The 15900-nt window shown below is 42.2% G+C and overlaps 1 protein-coding gene across 5 annotated transcripts in view; it reads left to right on the top strand.

The window, feature by feature from the left end:
• PCDH15 (protocadherin related 15) overlaps positions 1-15900 on the top strand; it is an 826977-nt gene that overhangs the window by 595731 nt on the left and 215346 nt on the right. For all 5 annotated transcript variants that reach the window (XM_064464573.1, XM_064464572.1, XM_064464569.1 and 2 more), the window contains 2 exons: positions 1817-1925; positions 8607-8719. In XM_064464573.1, the coding sequence (XP_064320643.1) occupies positions 1817-1925; positions 8607-8719 (222 nt within the window). The remainder of the gene's footprint in view (positions 1-1816; positions 1926-8606; positions 8720-15900) is intronic.

The raw sequence follows: 15900 nt of genomic DNA, 5'->3' as shown, positions 1-15900 counted from the left end.
AGACTCGGATGTTTCAGGTTGGTCTGCAATATTGTAATGGTGGGTTTAAAACCTTGCCAGCCTTAGCAAATGAGACTGTTTTTGTTGTGGGTATGTTTTTAACTTTAATGTGGATTTGTCTGAGAGTGCTTCAATTGATCTGTAAATTTAAAAATAGCATTTTAGTCTTGGACAGTTTTGTGCATAGTCATATCTGAGCATGTGACTTTTATGCAGTCCTGAAGAATTTTAAAAATTCAAACTTAGTCAAATATATCTTCTCCCTTTATGCCTATTTTGAGCTCGTCTTCCTCATTACGCTTTTAAGAGTTTAATTTTTTAGAGTCAAAAGTGGGAACAGGCGTGTGACAAAGGACCTTGCCTGCTCCTTGGGGACTGTGGAAGAAGCCGTGCGCAGAGAGGCAGAGCGAGGAGGTACCAGGCCCTCTGCGTTGGTAGGCAGGTGATCTGCACCCACAGCCGAGAGCTCTGTAACCACGCGTCACTGCAAGCCCTGGCTCATGAGCCTGGAAAAGCCTTGTCGGACCTCAGTAACCTGTAGGAAATTATTTCTGGGCAGGCAAACGGTGGCCAGAATAGCTTGTGTTATTGCAGATGACCACGTGGCTATGTAGTCAAAATCACAGGGCGGGTATTGACTCTCCCCTCTTGCAAACTGCCTTGCATCCACTCCTGTCTTGTTCTCCTCCTCCTGGCTCACCTCTTTTCCCTCTAGGTTTATTGACAGGCATCGCTAAAGCTTTTGCAGATTTCTTCCAAATCTCAGCAGGAGGATTTCTAAAGGCTGTGCCAAAACTTGTCCGTGTGTAGACTCATTCCTATTCCTATGCTAAATTTCCCTCTTGCAGAACATGGAACGTTAGAGCTTTCCAAAGCAAAGGCTGCCAGGATTAGTTGTATGTGGAAAAAAGGCGCCTGGTTTTTCATAGAGGTTACTAAATGTTTTGGCCAGGCAAATGAAAGTTCCAAGGGGAGGGAAAAGACCGGTGCACGTACATTTGTGGGGTGGCTGTGCTTCTAGTTGATTAAGCAGCCAAGGTTACCGAAACTGTTCTTTTAGAGTTGGGAATGGCAGCTCTGGTGTTACCACTGAAGAGTGTACCAGCATGGGAAAGCGTTAGAAAATATTCAAAGCAGCAGTGAGGGCTGCGTGCTGTTGGCAGGCACAGCAATGCTGTTAAGACGGTAGGTAAAGGCTTGGGCATACAAATACTGAACAAGGTGAAGGCCTGCAAATGCTTTTTCTGGCCTTCTGCTTCCATGTTTGGCATGGGAGATCACTCCACTTCTGAATAGTGGTGTGAATTAGTGCAAAGTCCATACAAACTTTTCACATGTACCTGTCTTGAAATGTCTGTACCTTGGCTTGAATTCCTTTGGCAGTATGTATTCGCGTATCACAGCCACTCTAGCTCCTAATGATTCTCAAATTGATTTTGGTTTTATTTCCTTTCTTGAAGTATTTGCTGCATTTCACTGCTATGATGATGTCTGAAGTGTCTGATTCAAGGGACTATTTACAGTAGCCTAGTCAAGCATTTGCTTGAACATTTGCGAGCTTCCGTTCCTTGAAGGTATTATTGTAGTATAAAACGCATCTAAAAGAAAGGAGATTGCTGTAGAAATATATATGTTGCCTACTTAATTTTGATTTCAAAAGGGAGATGCGCTGTAGCTATTCTTAAATATGAGGGTTTTTTCCCCTACAGCTTCAGCAAATATCCTTTTCAGTGGGATGTTTTTGTGTTAAGCCTAAAGATCTGCCTACTGGCTTTCTAATTTTTCTGTTTCAAATCTGTCTGATTTTTCATTTCAGGCACGTGTGAATCCCATCAGTGTCACTCCACCCATACAAGCCATAGATCAGGACCGAAACATCCAGCCTCCTTCTGATCGACCGGGCATCCTCTATTCCATCCTAGTTGGTTGGTGTCTGCTACTCTTGCTATCACTCACAATCAGTCGCTTTATTATGACCGGCCAGAGAAAGATTATCCAGGAGAATGGAAACCTAATAAAAATTCATATTGTGGTTAGTGGGGTGTTTGAAATCATTGTTCTACCTATTTATGTTTAATTGCAATTTAGAAGCTGGTTTCAGACGGTTGCATTATTATTATTATTATGTATTCAGAATAGATTCAAAATAGTCTGGTTTAGCAAATACAGCAACACAGCAAGCGAAAGGAGAGACACTTGTCTGTGCCCGTAGCTGTGCTGCAATGCATTTTTTTTATTCACAGGTGCAAGGCGCAATAGAAGATGTTAAGGAAAGGCAATTAGAGCAGGTTTCCTTCCAAAAGTCTTCTGGCACAGAGCAATCTAAAGGGTCTTACTGCATCCGCCTTTAAGTTCGCTGCCCGTGGGCCTGCATGCTTTCCCTTGTAATTTACTGTTCATTCAGTTGGCTGTGCTTTTTTTCTGGCCAGAGGGGAATGCAGTTCTAGAAAGAGTTCAGAGAATACCCACTTTGGGGGATTTCTTGTATTCTGCTGTGGTTTGTGGTTTGTTTGGTGGTGGCTTCCCCCCACCCCTCCCGCCCCCTCTACCTTCCTTTGTTCGGCGTTTGCTTCCCATCGCTTGGATTGTATGATTTGATAACGGAAAGTTGCAGACCTGCACCTGCCCTGCTCTTCCCAAAGTACAGAGACTGATGTTGCAGTAATTTCTGTTCCCTGTGATGAGCGTGGGAGCTAAAAAATTGTGGTTTTTTGTGGAATCACATCTTTTTCATGTTTGCTGTGTTAAACTGCAGCTACGTGGCTTTCTTGCCCATGGAGAAGTGGAAGTAAGGATTTTTTTAATGAGTGGATTATGTAGTTTTGCTTGTCATTAAAAAAAAAAAGATGCTTACAGGTATTATAGTTCTGTTGTGAAAGGGGAAGAGTAGTAGGTTTGATATTTTAAGAGCCATCTGAAGAGGGTACGAAGGAATCGCTAGTGTACCAGGTACCGCTGTACTGAACGTGCAGGCCCTGAGCTCTGTGTGCAAAATGCAGGAGCCCGAACCCGCTCGGCGCCAACAGACTGGTCCTGAGGCACCTCCAGGGCTCTGCTCCCAGGGCTCTGCTCCCAGGGCTCCGGCAAGGGACACGGCGTGACACGGCAGCCTCAGCACGACAGACCTCAGCAGAAGAGAAATGAGGTTTTGCTTGGATAGCCGTGAAGCGAGCTAGAGTCCTTCAGGCTGTAACTGGGTTCAAATCTGGCAGGCCAAGGGATGCATTGCTGTCAGCCAGTCCTTTTCCAGCAAAACTGTTTCGTAAGGAAATCTGTAAATACTTGTAAACATACCATGTGGTTTTATGTTTGAAAATTGACTTGGCTTATTGATAAATTCTCCTATTGACTGTTATGCCCTAGTGCAATGTTTAGTCCAGTTTTTAACACCCTTTGGGTAACTTGCAAAGTTTTTTAGGATTGAACTTTTTAACAATTGTGTTTCACTAACCTACGATATTTTTAATGTTTGAGTGACTGTTTTGACCTCAAAGAAATAATTCAGAAAGATGTATTACAGCAGTTTCGGTTGGTTTGGGGGATTTTTTCAGTTGAAAGGCTATCTCTTATCTTTTTTTTTTTTTTTTTGACCATGGTCTTCAAAAGGATTTTTCTTTTTTAGATTTTAAGCCTGTCTTCATCTTTGGCAGTATGAAGTGCTATTTATATTTTAGCCTTTACCTCAGAAAATTTTAAATAGTTTCACAGGAAACAGGCCTTGCAGATATTTCTTGTTATATGGATTTTTCCCTTACTTTAGATCTAAATGTAGCTGGTCTTTATATCTTTGGATATGTCTTTTTTTAAACACTGGAAGGTCTGAACTGTGTCCATAAAATGAGAGAATAAGCTACCTACCAAATATAAGATTGATTTTGAATTTCATTTGGTTTGGCTGAGTTCTAACTTGGTTCTTGTACCCTGCTTTCTTCCTCCCACTGCACACCTGTACAAGTCAAGGCTTGGCTTATGCTTCGGGCACTACGGATGTTACATATGAGGTCTGTGCACCTTTCTCAGCATCTTTAGGATCTACTGTGAAGATGTGTCTCTCTTAATGAAGTGCGGCATCGCTGCAGCGGTAACTCACTCCTACTTGATGTGGCTTAGTAACATCACCCCTAAGTGCCCATAAAGATCTCTGCCTGTCATGCTTTCAAGCTAACCAGCCTTGCAAATATTGGGGCAGATGCCTCAATGCTTCTTTCACCAAACCTAGTGATCTTTCCCACGAGGAGGGTATGAGTGAACCTCTCCGGTTCCAACAACAGCAGGTTCCCCTGCAGGTCATTGAAAACAAGTTAGACTTACTCAATGAGGTAATGATAACTGCCTCTGGAAGTCTTGTTCCTCACGTTCACGTGAGGATAGCAGTGCTGAACACAAAAGTGACTTGAGGGTAAAGTGCTTGAGAAATGAAGAAATACTCCAACTATGTTACTAGCCCATTATTTTCTGTTTGCTTCCTCATTCTGACCTGTGAGTACAGTCCTCTCGGTACGTCAAGATGTCTGGATGTACTTGTTCAAGTAGTTACGGACTGGTACTGATAAAACTATGAAGATTAGGTGTTAACTATTCTTGAGGGTCATCCTAAGATTAGAGAACTAATTACAGCACCATACTACTGTATTGTTGCCTTCTGTTTGAAGTATTGGCTAAAGGACCCGATGAAAGAACTACCTTGCAAAGTGCAGTGAAGTGCCCCAGAGAAGAGGCTGGAACTGGGGCCATACTGTAACATTTAATTTCTTATAAAATGCCTGAAATCTTTACATTTAGAAACATGATGTTTGGAAATGTGTTTTTTCATGCACTATTTTTTCCAATCCTTGACTTTCAGGGGTGTTAATATATTTGGGGCATTGCAGTAGATCCACGTACAGTGGCTGGTGTACGCAAGTGTGTAAGCGAGCCCCCTGCCTTTGCATGTAATGTGTGTGCAAAAAAAAGGGGGTAGAGCCAGCTCACATCCTCTCATCTGCAGTCTCACCCTGCTTTTTCCTTAGCACTAACAGTGTCACAGCCCTGTGCTACTCTTCTATTTACTGATTAGCCCTGTTTGAAGGTTTTCCCGTAGTTATTTTTATTAGTAATTTTAAGGCTTCCTTTTCCCTGGGGCTGGTTCTTGGAAAAAATGAAGGTTTTTTTTTTAAATCATCACCCTCTGGTTTTGACCCTGGGACTTCCTCTGTGATTTCTGCTGCCAGTTTTGAAAAATTAAGTATTCTATTTGTGTGATATTTAAATGAAGAGCCAAAAGGCACAACAACCTTTTGGGGAGCTTCTCTCCAGTCCCGTGAGCTCCCTGATGCGTTTGCCTGGCAGGCAACACTCCCCGCAAAGGCCCTCCTGGCTCCAGAAGAAGCAAACCTAAGAGTGCTCTTCACCTTGTGGACATTCCCCGCTGCTGTAAGATCGTCAGGGTAGAAGAGATCATGTCCCCTCCTGGGCTGTCAGCTCGCTGCTTCTGTTACCTGGGCCAAAAGAGCGTAACCAGAGGTCTGCTGAGCACTCACACGCTCGTTTCTTGTGTGAGTGGTGCATCTCCACGTACTAACGTGCAGAATAGCAACCACATGCCACCCTTGGTGCGGGTGCTTACGGACCCACCAGTGCATGCTGGCCCACCGCCTTTAGATACTGTAAACCTCCAAAGACACAGACCAGATGAGTTTCTGGAGGCAGGAGACTCAGAGCTCATCCAGAGAGCTTCAGACCTCTCTGCTTTTCCTGGGTTACATCTCCTTGCAGGTTGGACTAGTGAGAGACTGGCAGCGCGGGGGTGACGCGAGCACTTCTCTGGCCAGTAGAGCTCATCTGTCATACGCAGACGACACATTTTGAAGACACACAGTTACAGTTGCAGCAGGGAATTCCTCCTTTCTGAAGCAGGTCAGGCAACAGGTGGACAGAGGGTTGGTCTGCTCTGTTAAAATACGAATATTTTTGTGCATGCAGCTGTGTTTCCAGAAAACTTTACTTTCAGAATTTAAGGTGTCCTGGAGTTTGGACTCTTTCTGTGGTAGGCAGCAGCTGAGCAGGCATCATCAGCTGGGATTCAGGCAATCCAGCTCTATTACACTCTAATCTTTACTTTCTCGTCGTCCTCCTTGCTGTCTTTTCCTCCTTTACCTGTTTGTTTGGGTTTGGGTTTGGTTTTTTTATTTTTTTCTTCTCCTTGGATTCTTTCCTGGCATCTTTACACAATATCAGCGTCATCTTCCCTGCTGTAGATCACTTTGTGCTCCTTACAGCCATCCTCCCTTATGTATTTGTTCTCCTTCAGGGAACATACTGGTTTTTACTTTTGCATTTAGTCCTTCATTTCTTGATTTTCCTTAGCTTCAGCGTTAGCCCTTGTGATGTGCAACCTCCTAAGACTACAGCAATCCATTATCTGCCAAAAGCTTGCAGCTCCTGCTGGATGCCTAGTGCTTTTAAAAAATTAGATCAGTTAATTAGGAGTTGAAATTAAAAGGGGGGGAAGGGGAGGGAAGACTTGGAGCTAGAAACTCTGCATTTATGTTGGCGGTGTAATAGGAAAAATAATCCGTAGTGGTTCTTCCTCTCTGGGCGTATGGCATCCGTACGTACAGAGATATTTGTAGAATGTGTACGGTGTGTCTGTATGTGTGTGTATATATATACATGCACAATATATATACAGACATGCAAAATATATATGCGCAATATACACACAGTATAACAAATGGCTGTCATATGATGAGCTGCAAATTAAAGTATTGCACATGAGTTTGGACAGTAATCTGTCTCCTGGGGTAGCTACCCGCTTTCTAAAAGCAGTTTCTAATCATTTCACTTGAAAGGTGAACAAATAATAGCATCATTTATCAGAAAAGTGGTCTTTTTTTGTGTTGAATCCTATGCCTCGCAATATTTGTCCTGCTCTCATGGTGCTTTAAGTTATCGTAACTCATGAGCTCCGAGGACTTACTGGGGCATTTATGCTGTCAGCCAGGAGTGCTTTATGCCTCTGAGCTGCCACACGGGACTGTTCCTAGCCCTAAAATAACTCGAGATCTTAGACATGTAATCTGTATTTTGGTTTCTTTGGATACTTTTAGTAATACTGATAAGCTGGGAGATGCCGGAATTCATGCTATTTCTAAACACTTCGGCTTTCTCAGCCCTGCTCTGTTCAGAGTTGTGCTCTCACACCTCCCCAGCTGAGAGTCAGGCTGGTTCCGGGGAAGTCAGACAGTTAAACCAAAGCAAACTGGGATGAAGCAAAGAGGCTAGAGGAGGTGGATACGGGTTTCTGCCGCGTAAATGAGGAGAGAACATCCCGCTGCTTTTCAGGAAAAAAAATCCAAAGATACAGCCTCTGATCCCTGACCGGTGATGGACTGTTTCTGAACAGTATCCCGTACGCTAATTGCTTCCTCCTGCACTGGCAGTTAATGTCCCACCATTGCTACTTTTTTGTGTACTTTCTTTGAGAATCATGCGGTTCGAAATCACTGTAGCTTAATTCCTCCCTCCTCCTGTGTCAGGTTATGCTGCTTAGAGCCTTTTGGCTTTAGCACGGTACCATGGGAAAGGTTTTGGGCTGGAACTGCCTCGCTGGCCAGCATCGGGGCCAGGCACAGCCCCTGGTCGTGGCTGTCTCCGTTCCTTACACAGCCCTTGCTGGATCTCCAGGGGATCGCAAATCTGTTCAGGCTCTGACTGCTTCTGTTTTGATGGGGCTGGAGAGGGTATCCTGGAACCTCACAGCCATGAAGACACTATTTATTGCTGACAATAAATGGAAGCTGTTAGATGCAGATGAGGTTTCATCTGATGCTTCCTCCCTGATAAGAAGCTTCTTTTCTTAGAAGGCTTTCTAAAATAAAGTATCTGTTGTTATTACTTATGTATATGTTATTAATAACGCATTAGAGAGCTTGCCCATAGGTGCAACAGAGGGCTACGAGAACTAAAGATTTTAAAAATTGCATTTTAAATTGCAAATGTCAGGGCATCGTCTGTGAGCAATAGCGTGGCGGTCATGAACTTAGTGGGAGCGTCTTCGTCACATACCTCGTCGTGTATTCTCTTCGTTTAAACATGAGCCCTCAAAAACCGGTTCACAGCGTTCTCTGCTTTGTGACTGATGTCAGTGTATGCCCCGCGATACTTCAGGGGAAATGTCCGTCAGAGCCGGAGAGAGAAAATGTCCGCGTACGTGTTTAGCAAGTTGGGTGTCAGGGATGTGGTGGGTACAAGCGGAAGATGATTGGCAGTGAAAGCTCATTTCTCCATATGCCCTCTTATCTGATCAGATTTATACATATCTCCTGGAAGCCAAGGAGCAGAATTTCCACCAGCTGCTGGTGTGTTTGGGCTCTGGTTGTTATCAAGTACTGAGGGATTCCCAGTTGAGAAGAATCTTCATGGTTAGGGAGAGTAAGGAAATAATGATAATATCGAACACAGAATGTTAGTAGTATCCTTAAGCTCCATGTACACATGGTGCAATTTTTTATCCTTATAATAGCAGGATTAGTTGTTGTTCCTTTGATGACTAATGAGCAAAAAATATCGTTTAACTAAATCTTTCAGAAACAGCATTTGTTCAAACCTCAATGTCTTTTTTACAGGTACTCCTGAGGATTATCCACAGTATTTCCATATGAATCTCACAACAGCTGTACTCACACTCCTAAAGCCAATAAACAGGGATTTACACCAGAAGTTTGACTTGGTTATTAAGGTAATTTTGGCTGAATTCATATTTCCATATGCTTTTGAAAGCTGCTTGGTAACAAAGAACTCTAGAGCAAATGTGGGGTGGGTTGGCTTGTCTTTCCTGCTTTTTCTTCTTTGTTTTTTAGCCTGTTGGGCATCATTGAGCACAACCCCAGGGAAGAAGGGTGTGAAGCATTTTTGCAAAGGGAATGCGTCGGGGTAGAGTGCTAACGTTTCATGTTGTATTGATATCGTATGAACAAACTAAGTACTGCTTGTACGTTTGCTTTTTGCCAACTCAGTTGTCCTGAGAATGCATTTGTTTTGTATTTCGTGTTTTCTCCAGTTCACAACCCGTGCTAGACTGTCATACAGACACAAATAATTGTCTGAGTACTGAATATTGGGAGCACGCAGAACAAAAAGTCATCTCCACATCTTGTAGCAATTTTTCTGCGGTGTTTGTTATTTTTAGTGGTGGGGTTTTTTGTTTTGTGGTGGGGTTTTTTGTTTTGTGGTAGGGTTTTTTTGGGGTGGGGTGTTTTGGGGTTTTTTGTTTGTGTTGGTGTTTTGGGGTGGTGGTGGTGGAGCTTTTTGTGTTTTGGTTTTTTTTTTAATTTTTTGTGCTTCATTGGTTTTGTTCAGGAATGGTTCAGGGGAGAAAAAAGCTTACTCCAGAGCTCTGCTACTGGATTAAAAAGAAAGCTTTTGAAATATAACCACTGCTGGTCTCATTCAGCTCCTACTGCTTGGAAAAGACATAAACCACTTCTGTGCGGTTGCTCTCTTCAAATCCTGCCATTGATGAGGAGAGTTGGCTTCTCTCCTCTTTTGTACGTACTGCTTTGTTCTTAATTTTACAGTCTGACTCGCTAAGAGTCTGCAGTTCTCCTTAGCTGAGCCAAGTGATCGCAGCCCATATCAGTTAGTTGTGAAAAGTGTGTCTTTACAGAAAATCTCAAGATGTGCCTTTGTCCGGTTACCAAGTCCCAGCTTTGCAAGTATAAATTATTTTCAGTATCTGCTGTTTTCTTTGCCAATTTGAGGATTAAGAGGAGAAGAATAGGAGGTGATGATATCGATATTTAATTGTTAAACTTGTTAAAAGTAGTATGCTATTAATTTCACTTTGAGCAAAAGTGTCCAATGCCGTAAGCTTTGCTGCAGGTGAAAGGTGTGTAACGGACTGCAGATGTCAGCTCAGTAAAGGCGGCCTCGCCTCTAATACCAGTAGGGCAGAATTACGTCTGGTCCTTTCGGAGACAGTCTAGAGCTGTCCCTAAAGCTGTTGTCTAATGACGCACAAAGTTGTATTGGCTTTGCAGTATTTATTAGTAAGCAGAGGAGCAAATAAAAGCAGACTAGCAAATAAAACAAGTCTGTTTTATAGTAGTAGATTGCTTGTGTGTTTATCAGTGTATTTCGTGTAGAATAAAGAGTGGGCTTTCCAAGCTAGCATTTTTTTTTTTCACACAGGGGTGTCATAAAGCTCTTGCTGTTAGTATTATTTAATCTACTTCTAAATACAAGGCCTGTGCTCATATAGTAAGAATGATTTATTTGCCTCTCCTTCTCCCCTGATTTTTTTGGGGGTGTTAATGGTTGCACCTTTGGCAAGAGCAGCTGCTTCTATACCAGCCTGTGACCGTCTTTGAAATCATGGGCCGTAGTGTTGCTAGCACCCAGCCTCGACGCTTTTGGCCTGTTGTGCAGTCAGACCGACACGCTTGCTATCGTTCCTCAGGCAAAATCTGAGTAGGATTTTGGTTTTTGTTTTTTCCTCCAAAGCAGAAGCAAAGCTCAGGATTTTTTAAGCATTTGGTAGTGGGAGGAGCAGTGAGACACGCTTCTGCTCTTGAAATAAGGAGGGGCGAAGGAACATCTTCAAATACAATGCGACAGAGCGACTTGGGTCGCCGACTGTGCCTGTGCACGGCCGTGCAAAAGCTGACTGTGGATAGTACCTGTGTAACTTGTAGGAATTCTTCTTTTTTATATTAACTCTGAGCATTTATTAAGCACAGGAGAATAAGGCCAGATTTGCAGGCTGCTTCTGTGCATCTCGAGAGGGCAGCAGTTTCTCTGGGAAGATGGTAATAAGTTTATTATAATACAGGTCCGTTCTGTATCTTCTGAGGAATATAGCTGATTATAGTATGACAGAGGAGGATATAAAGCGCAGCTTATACGATTTTTTAATATCTGGCCGCCTTTTTAAATACTTGTGTTATTTCCTGCCTCAGCTGATTGTGTGTGCATCAAAGTACAAAGCTTGTGTATGCTTAGAGTGAAATAATTTGTGGTTGCTTTCTTTTATAAGAATCTATTTTTGGGTTACTTCCTGTTGTGGAGTTCTGCTGCCACTGGGACAGGTGAAGAAACTTAGGTGGATTAATAGCAAAATAAATATGCTAAGAAGTTACCGGTTGAAACCCTGTAGCACTTTGGGGGGTGGTGGTGGTGGTGGTGTCAAAATTCAGCAGCGATATACAGTAGCATAATACATCAATTAAAAAATCAATTAGACTGCTCTGGTACCACATTCTGTGTGCCTAAATAGCAAGCTCTGTTGTTAATGGAAATGTTTATAGGCATTATTAGGTTCACATTGCTGTGTTACATGTGCAGTCAAGAGGATAAGAAGGAGAATTATCAGTCTGTAAGAATAATAATATGCCACCTACTAGAATAATAAAAGTTTTAATGCTGTGTTGTTCGGGGACCTTTTGAACTGGTATGATGTCTCAGGCTTGTACCAAATAAAATCTTCGCGTTCTTGTTTTGCACATTCTGAAGTTGGCATTTCTTGCAGTGTTGGAAGTTGTGGAATCTGATTCTGTTTTATCTGGAGGGGTGCAATGTGTGATGGTTCCCGTTAAAAAGAAAATAAGCTATTTTTACAGAACTGACTAAGCATAATCTTTAAAATATTCCCTTTGATATCAGGAGATCATTTTTTTCCCTGCCAAAATATTATGGAAAACAGTGAAATGGAAAAGGTGGTTAAGTCAATACATGACTATTAGAACGCGTGCAGTAAGGCGAACAGGCAATTGGTGCGCTCATCTGTGGTATAAAAACTGCATTGCTGATAAATGCTGAATTCTCAGATAGACAATGGGAAAAGCTAAACTACTTAAGAAATGCTGGTTTTCAGCTTCCCTGCTATCTCCAGAAGTTATCTGGTGATAAGCCAGGAGGCAGACCTGTTGGCGCTCCTAGGGAAGCTCCTGTCACTTCCATTCCCTGCAAAGCAACAGGGGCTTTTACAAAAGAACATTTATTTCTTTTGCCTGTCCCATTGAAATTTCCACGTGGCATCTCATGGCTGTCGCAGTACACATGTGGATTTAGAGCCTTTAAACTGAAAGGGCTTTCAAGTGTTAATGACTTTAATGACTGTATGTTAATGTTAATGACTGTACCTACAAATATAGCCTATACGAGACCCAAAACGTGTAAGGCTGTGAACGGGAAGCACTTGCTGTTGCTCCTATTATAAAAGATTGTTCCTGACGTGCAAAACCACACCCCATAGTGCGGATTCCTTTTTTGAAAGCAATTACTGCCTTTGGAGTAAGTTTTATTTATAAATATATATATATATCGTTTCAAGATTTATCCATAAAGGTGGGGACTTTCACGTCGCGGCTGAGCAGACAATTTGGAGAGAGAATGATGTCCTCTGGAGCAGAGGGTCCTGCTTTAGCAAATGTAGTTGCTAGAGAAATCAAACCTAAGCTACAGTGAGAGGGAGCACGCTTTCAGCAACCTCAAAGGCTGAAAAATAATTACAACTTTGATCTGCAGCCTTGCTGAAACATCTCCTTATATTTGCAATAAAATAATAAATCTATTAAAACTACATTTCCTTAGCATTGTCACTACCGTAGTTATATTTCTCCTGGAGGGCAATGATTTGTAACAGGAAGGCATAGACTCACAGAATCATTAAGGTTGGAAAAGACCTCTGGGATGATCAAGTCCAACCGCCAACCCAACACCCCCAGGCCTCCTAAGCCATGTCCGCAAGTGCCACGTCTACATGGTTTTTTTGTTAACACCTGCAGGGACGGTGACTCCCCCACCTCTCTGGGCAGCCTGTGCCAGCATGTGATCTGTTTAGTCCTCAACAGAGTTAATTTCACCTCTGATACCTCTTTGCTTGTAGAAGGGGATATATCTGCCTAAAGAAAATGGCAGCAGCTTTGATCACCTTTCTGGAAAAAACACGACCATTGCGCTGTAGACATGAGACTACGTTCTTGTTGCTAGCTCTAGGAAGTGTCAGTGAGCTTTTTGTATTTTTTTTGAAGCATGTATATCATGAAACAAATAGGAAAATTAACCAAATTGATGCACTCTGATCCTTTCCTATTTGAACGTCAGTTACTTATCAATCAGACAAAATCTAACCTGACAGTTCTGTTAAAATCAATTAGCAAAGTGGATGGACTGCTGAAGGCTTCATGTGCTTACACAGTCAATGAAGCACTAATGAATGGAAATGCTATGCTGGAGATGAATTTACGACACGTCTGAGAGACCAGATTTTGCTAAAATTACTCATGCTGAGTATTTAGTTCATAGGGACTCATGTGGCTTTCATAGTAGTGTGAGGATGAGGAGCTACGCTACCACGGGGGCTGTCAGTCCAGCCCAAAGAATGCATATGTAGAGATTTGGGGGAGAAGTTGTCATGAGCAACTTCATAAAATACTTAAAAACAGCATGACTTCATAGAATATTTCAGTGTCTCGTAAATCAAAAAGTAATCCTCCTGTAAATAAACAAATAGCGATGTTATTTACTATGATCACAGAAATTTTGTCAACTCTGTTAAGACCCAGGGTGCTCCTACTAAAAATCTGAATGGTGATACAAAGTGAAAGAGGTAGGAAAAGTATTTTCTTAGCAACTGTTGCGTAACCAGTTGAGAATATGCGTCGGCAGTCAGCTCTGGTTCTCCAACACATCAGTACTGCAGTGGGTTGGTAAGTAAGGAAGAATCAAGAATTTTGTTCATTTAGGATTGCTGTAAAACCTGTAGGAGTTGCAATAGAAAAAAAGACTGCAAGTGTTTTGAGGCTAATGACGTATATGCATACCATTTCACTTCATGGTCGTATCTCTCTAGTCTACGTTACTTACGTAGAACAACTAATACCTGAAATTTTCTCCAGTGTAAAGAAAATGTGTGCATGTCGGATTCAAAATCAAGATAGGAGTTTCATTTCTCTCACAAGAATTGATTTTTCATTTTAAATGTCATGGGGATACTTGTATTAATGAGTAAAATACATTGAGTATTATAACATGAGATAGAAGAATAGAGGAGTGGTTGTTTTAATCTTGTGAGGACACCTGTGTGCTGGGGAAATCAAATCTATAATGTAGTTTTAGAGTAGGTTTTCCTACCGCCTGTATGGTTGCTTTTTAAACCACTCTGTTGTATTTGATTGTATTTATGCCATTGGGAAATTGGGAAGGATTAATGTAAATTGGACATCTCAATAAAAACTCCAATTAGATTCAAAGAAAAAAGGGCAGGGGGAATAAGTTTCCCATCCTCAAATAACATTTGTAGCCTGACTTTTTAATAAGAGTTTTCCTTGGATCTGGGAGTTTTACAACTCTTAGGGAACAGACTCTTAGAAACAGAATTGCTTTGTGTCACAGTTGCTTGCTGTTTTTGGTGCCTTCCCAACAGTGTTGGTAACAGAAGTGTGCTTCAACACCATGCCACAGCTGTGCAGAATATTGTTAAAGAATATCCTTACAGAGTGTTTTCTGTATCTTAGGTACCTATCTCAAAAGTCTCTTTTCCCCAGGTGGTGTTTCAGTCAGTTTGGCATTAACCTCATGACAAATAATACCACAGAAAGAGTTTTGTAATGGGATTGTGTTTCCTTGTTGTTTAGGTGGTAGCAGGTCAATGCCATGTGTCAGAGTTGAAGAGGCTGTTTGAAATTCCAGTGTCACAAAAAAATAGTTTGGGGTCCCCTTGGGCAAGAAGTGCCGTTGAACCTTCCAGCAGTAATATCTACTCTGTTTACTCTTTAGGCTTGAATCTTTGAATGGAGTGTGGTTTCCAATTTTTAGAAGGCTTCCCACTGCCGAATTGGCTGTGGCATCTATATAGGCTGTGACTAGTCACAGGAGGTTTTGATAATTCTACTCGCTTTGAGTTTGCATGTAGAGACTGAGCCAGAGTGTTAGCCAGACCAAATTCCATGTTAATGCCAGAAGATTGGGTATAAAGCTTGGCTACAAATATAAAGTGCCATCCACCAGTGCGCACATTTAATTACATGAATACTGTTGTGATTGATTGGATATTAGGAAAAATTTCTTCACTGAAAGGGTTGTCAAGCACTGGAGCAGGCTGCCCAGGGAAGTGGTGGAGTCGCTGTTCTTGAAGGCATTTAAGAGACATGTAGACGTGGTGCTTATGGACATGGTTCAGTGGTGGACTTAGCAGTGCCAGGTTTATGGTTTGATTCAATGGCATTAAAGGTCTTTTCCAACCTGAATGATTCTATGATACTGGCATGGCATGCATTTGTGCGCCTGTTCCGCTGCACATCCGAAGAAACCGCCTGGGAGCTGGAAAGGCCACTTTTCCTTTCCAGTGGAGGTACTTTGCATCAGAGAGATGCTCCCAGTTACATGTATCAGCTGTTCCAGTATAGTTAAGCTGTTTGCAATGTGCGCGACTTTCCCTGATATGGATCTCAGCAGAAATGACAGAAAATGATACTCTCCTGCTACTCGTACTGAAGGTTAATTGGTTTCTCTGTTCCTGTTGGGAACTTCATTGATCTCTCCTGTCCGTTGCTCTTGAGGCTGCTGAAAGCTTGCTGCATTACATGAAAAGAAGGCATAGCTTCATCAGCAGTCTCAGGATGAAACTGTGGTCAAATGTGCACTTTGAAGGCAGAAAGTAAAGTATATATGCGCCATGTTTTCTGTGGTCTATTCATTGAACAAAGACTGTTTTCTGTTCAGAGCAGAAGTACAGGGAGGCTCAGTGAGGATGCTTTGCAAGCTACTAGCTGGTGCAGAGGGCAAGGCTAAAGAATCAGTGGCAAAAAACAGGTAGGTCATTGAGCACAGCTCTAGGCTGGGGCGCTTTGCTTTTTTAGGAAACTTGGGAATGATCTCAAAGGTTGAAATACTGAAATTAAAAAGCTTATTATGATCCGT

The sequence above is a fragment of the Phalacrocorax carbo genome, chromosome 13, assembly GCF_963921805.1.
Source record: "Phalacrocorax carbo chromosome 13, bPhaCar2.1, whole genome shotgun sequence".
Lineage (NCBI taxonomy): Eukaryota > Metazoa > Chordata > Aves > Suliformes > Phalacrocoracidae > Phalacrocorax > Phalacrocorax carbo.
This window is presented reverse-complemented; position numbering and strand designations above follow the sequence as displayed.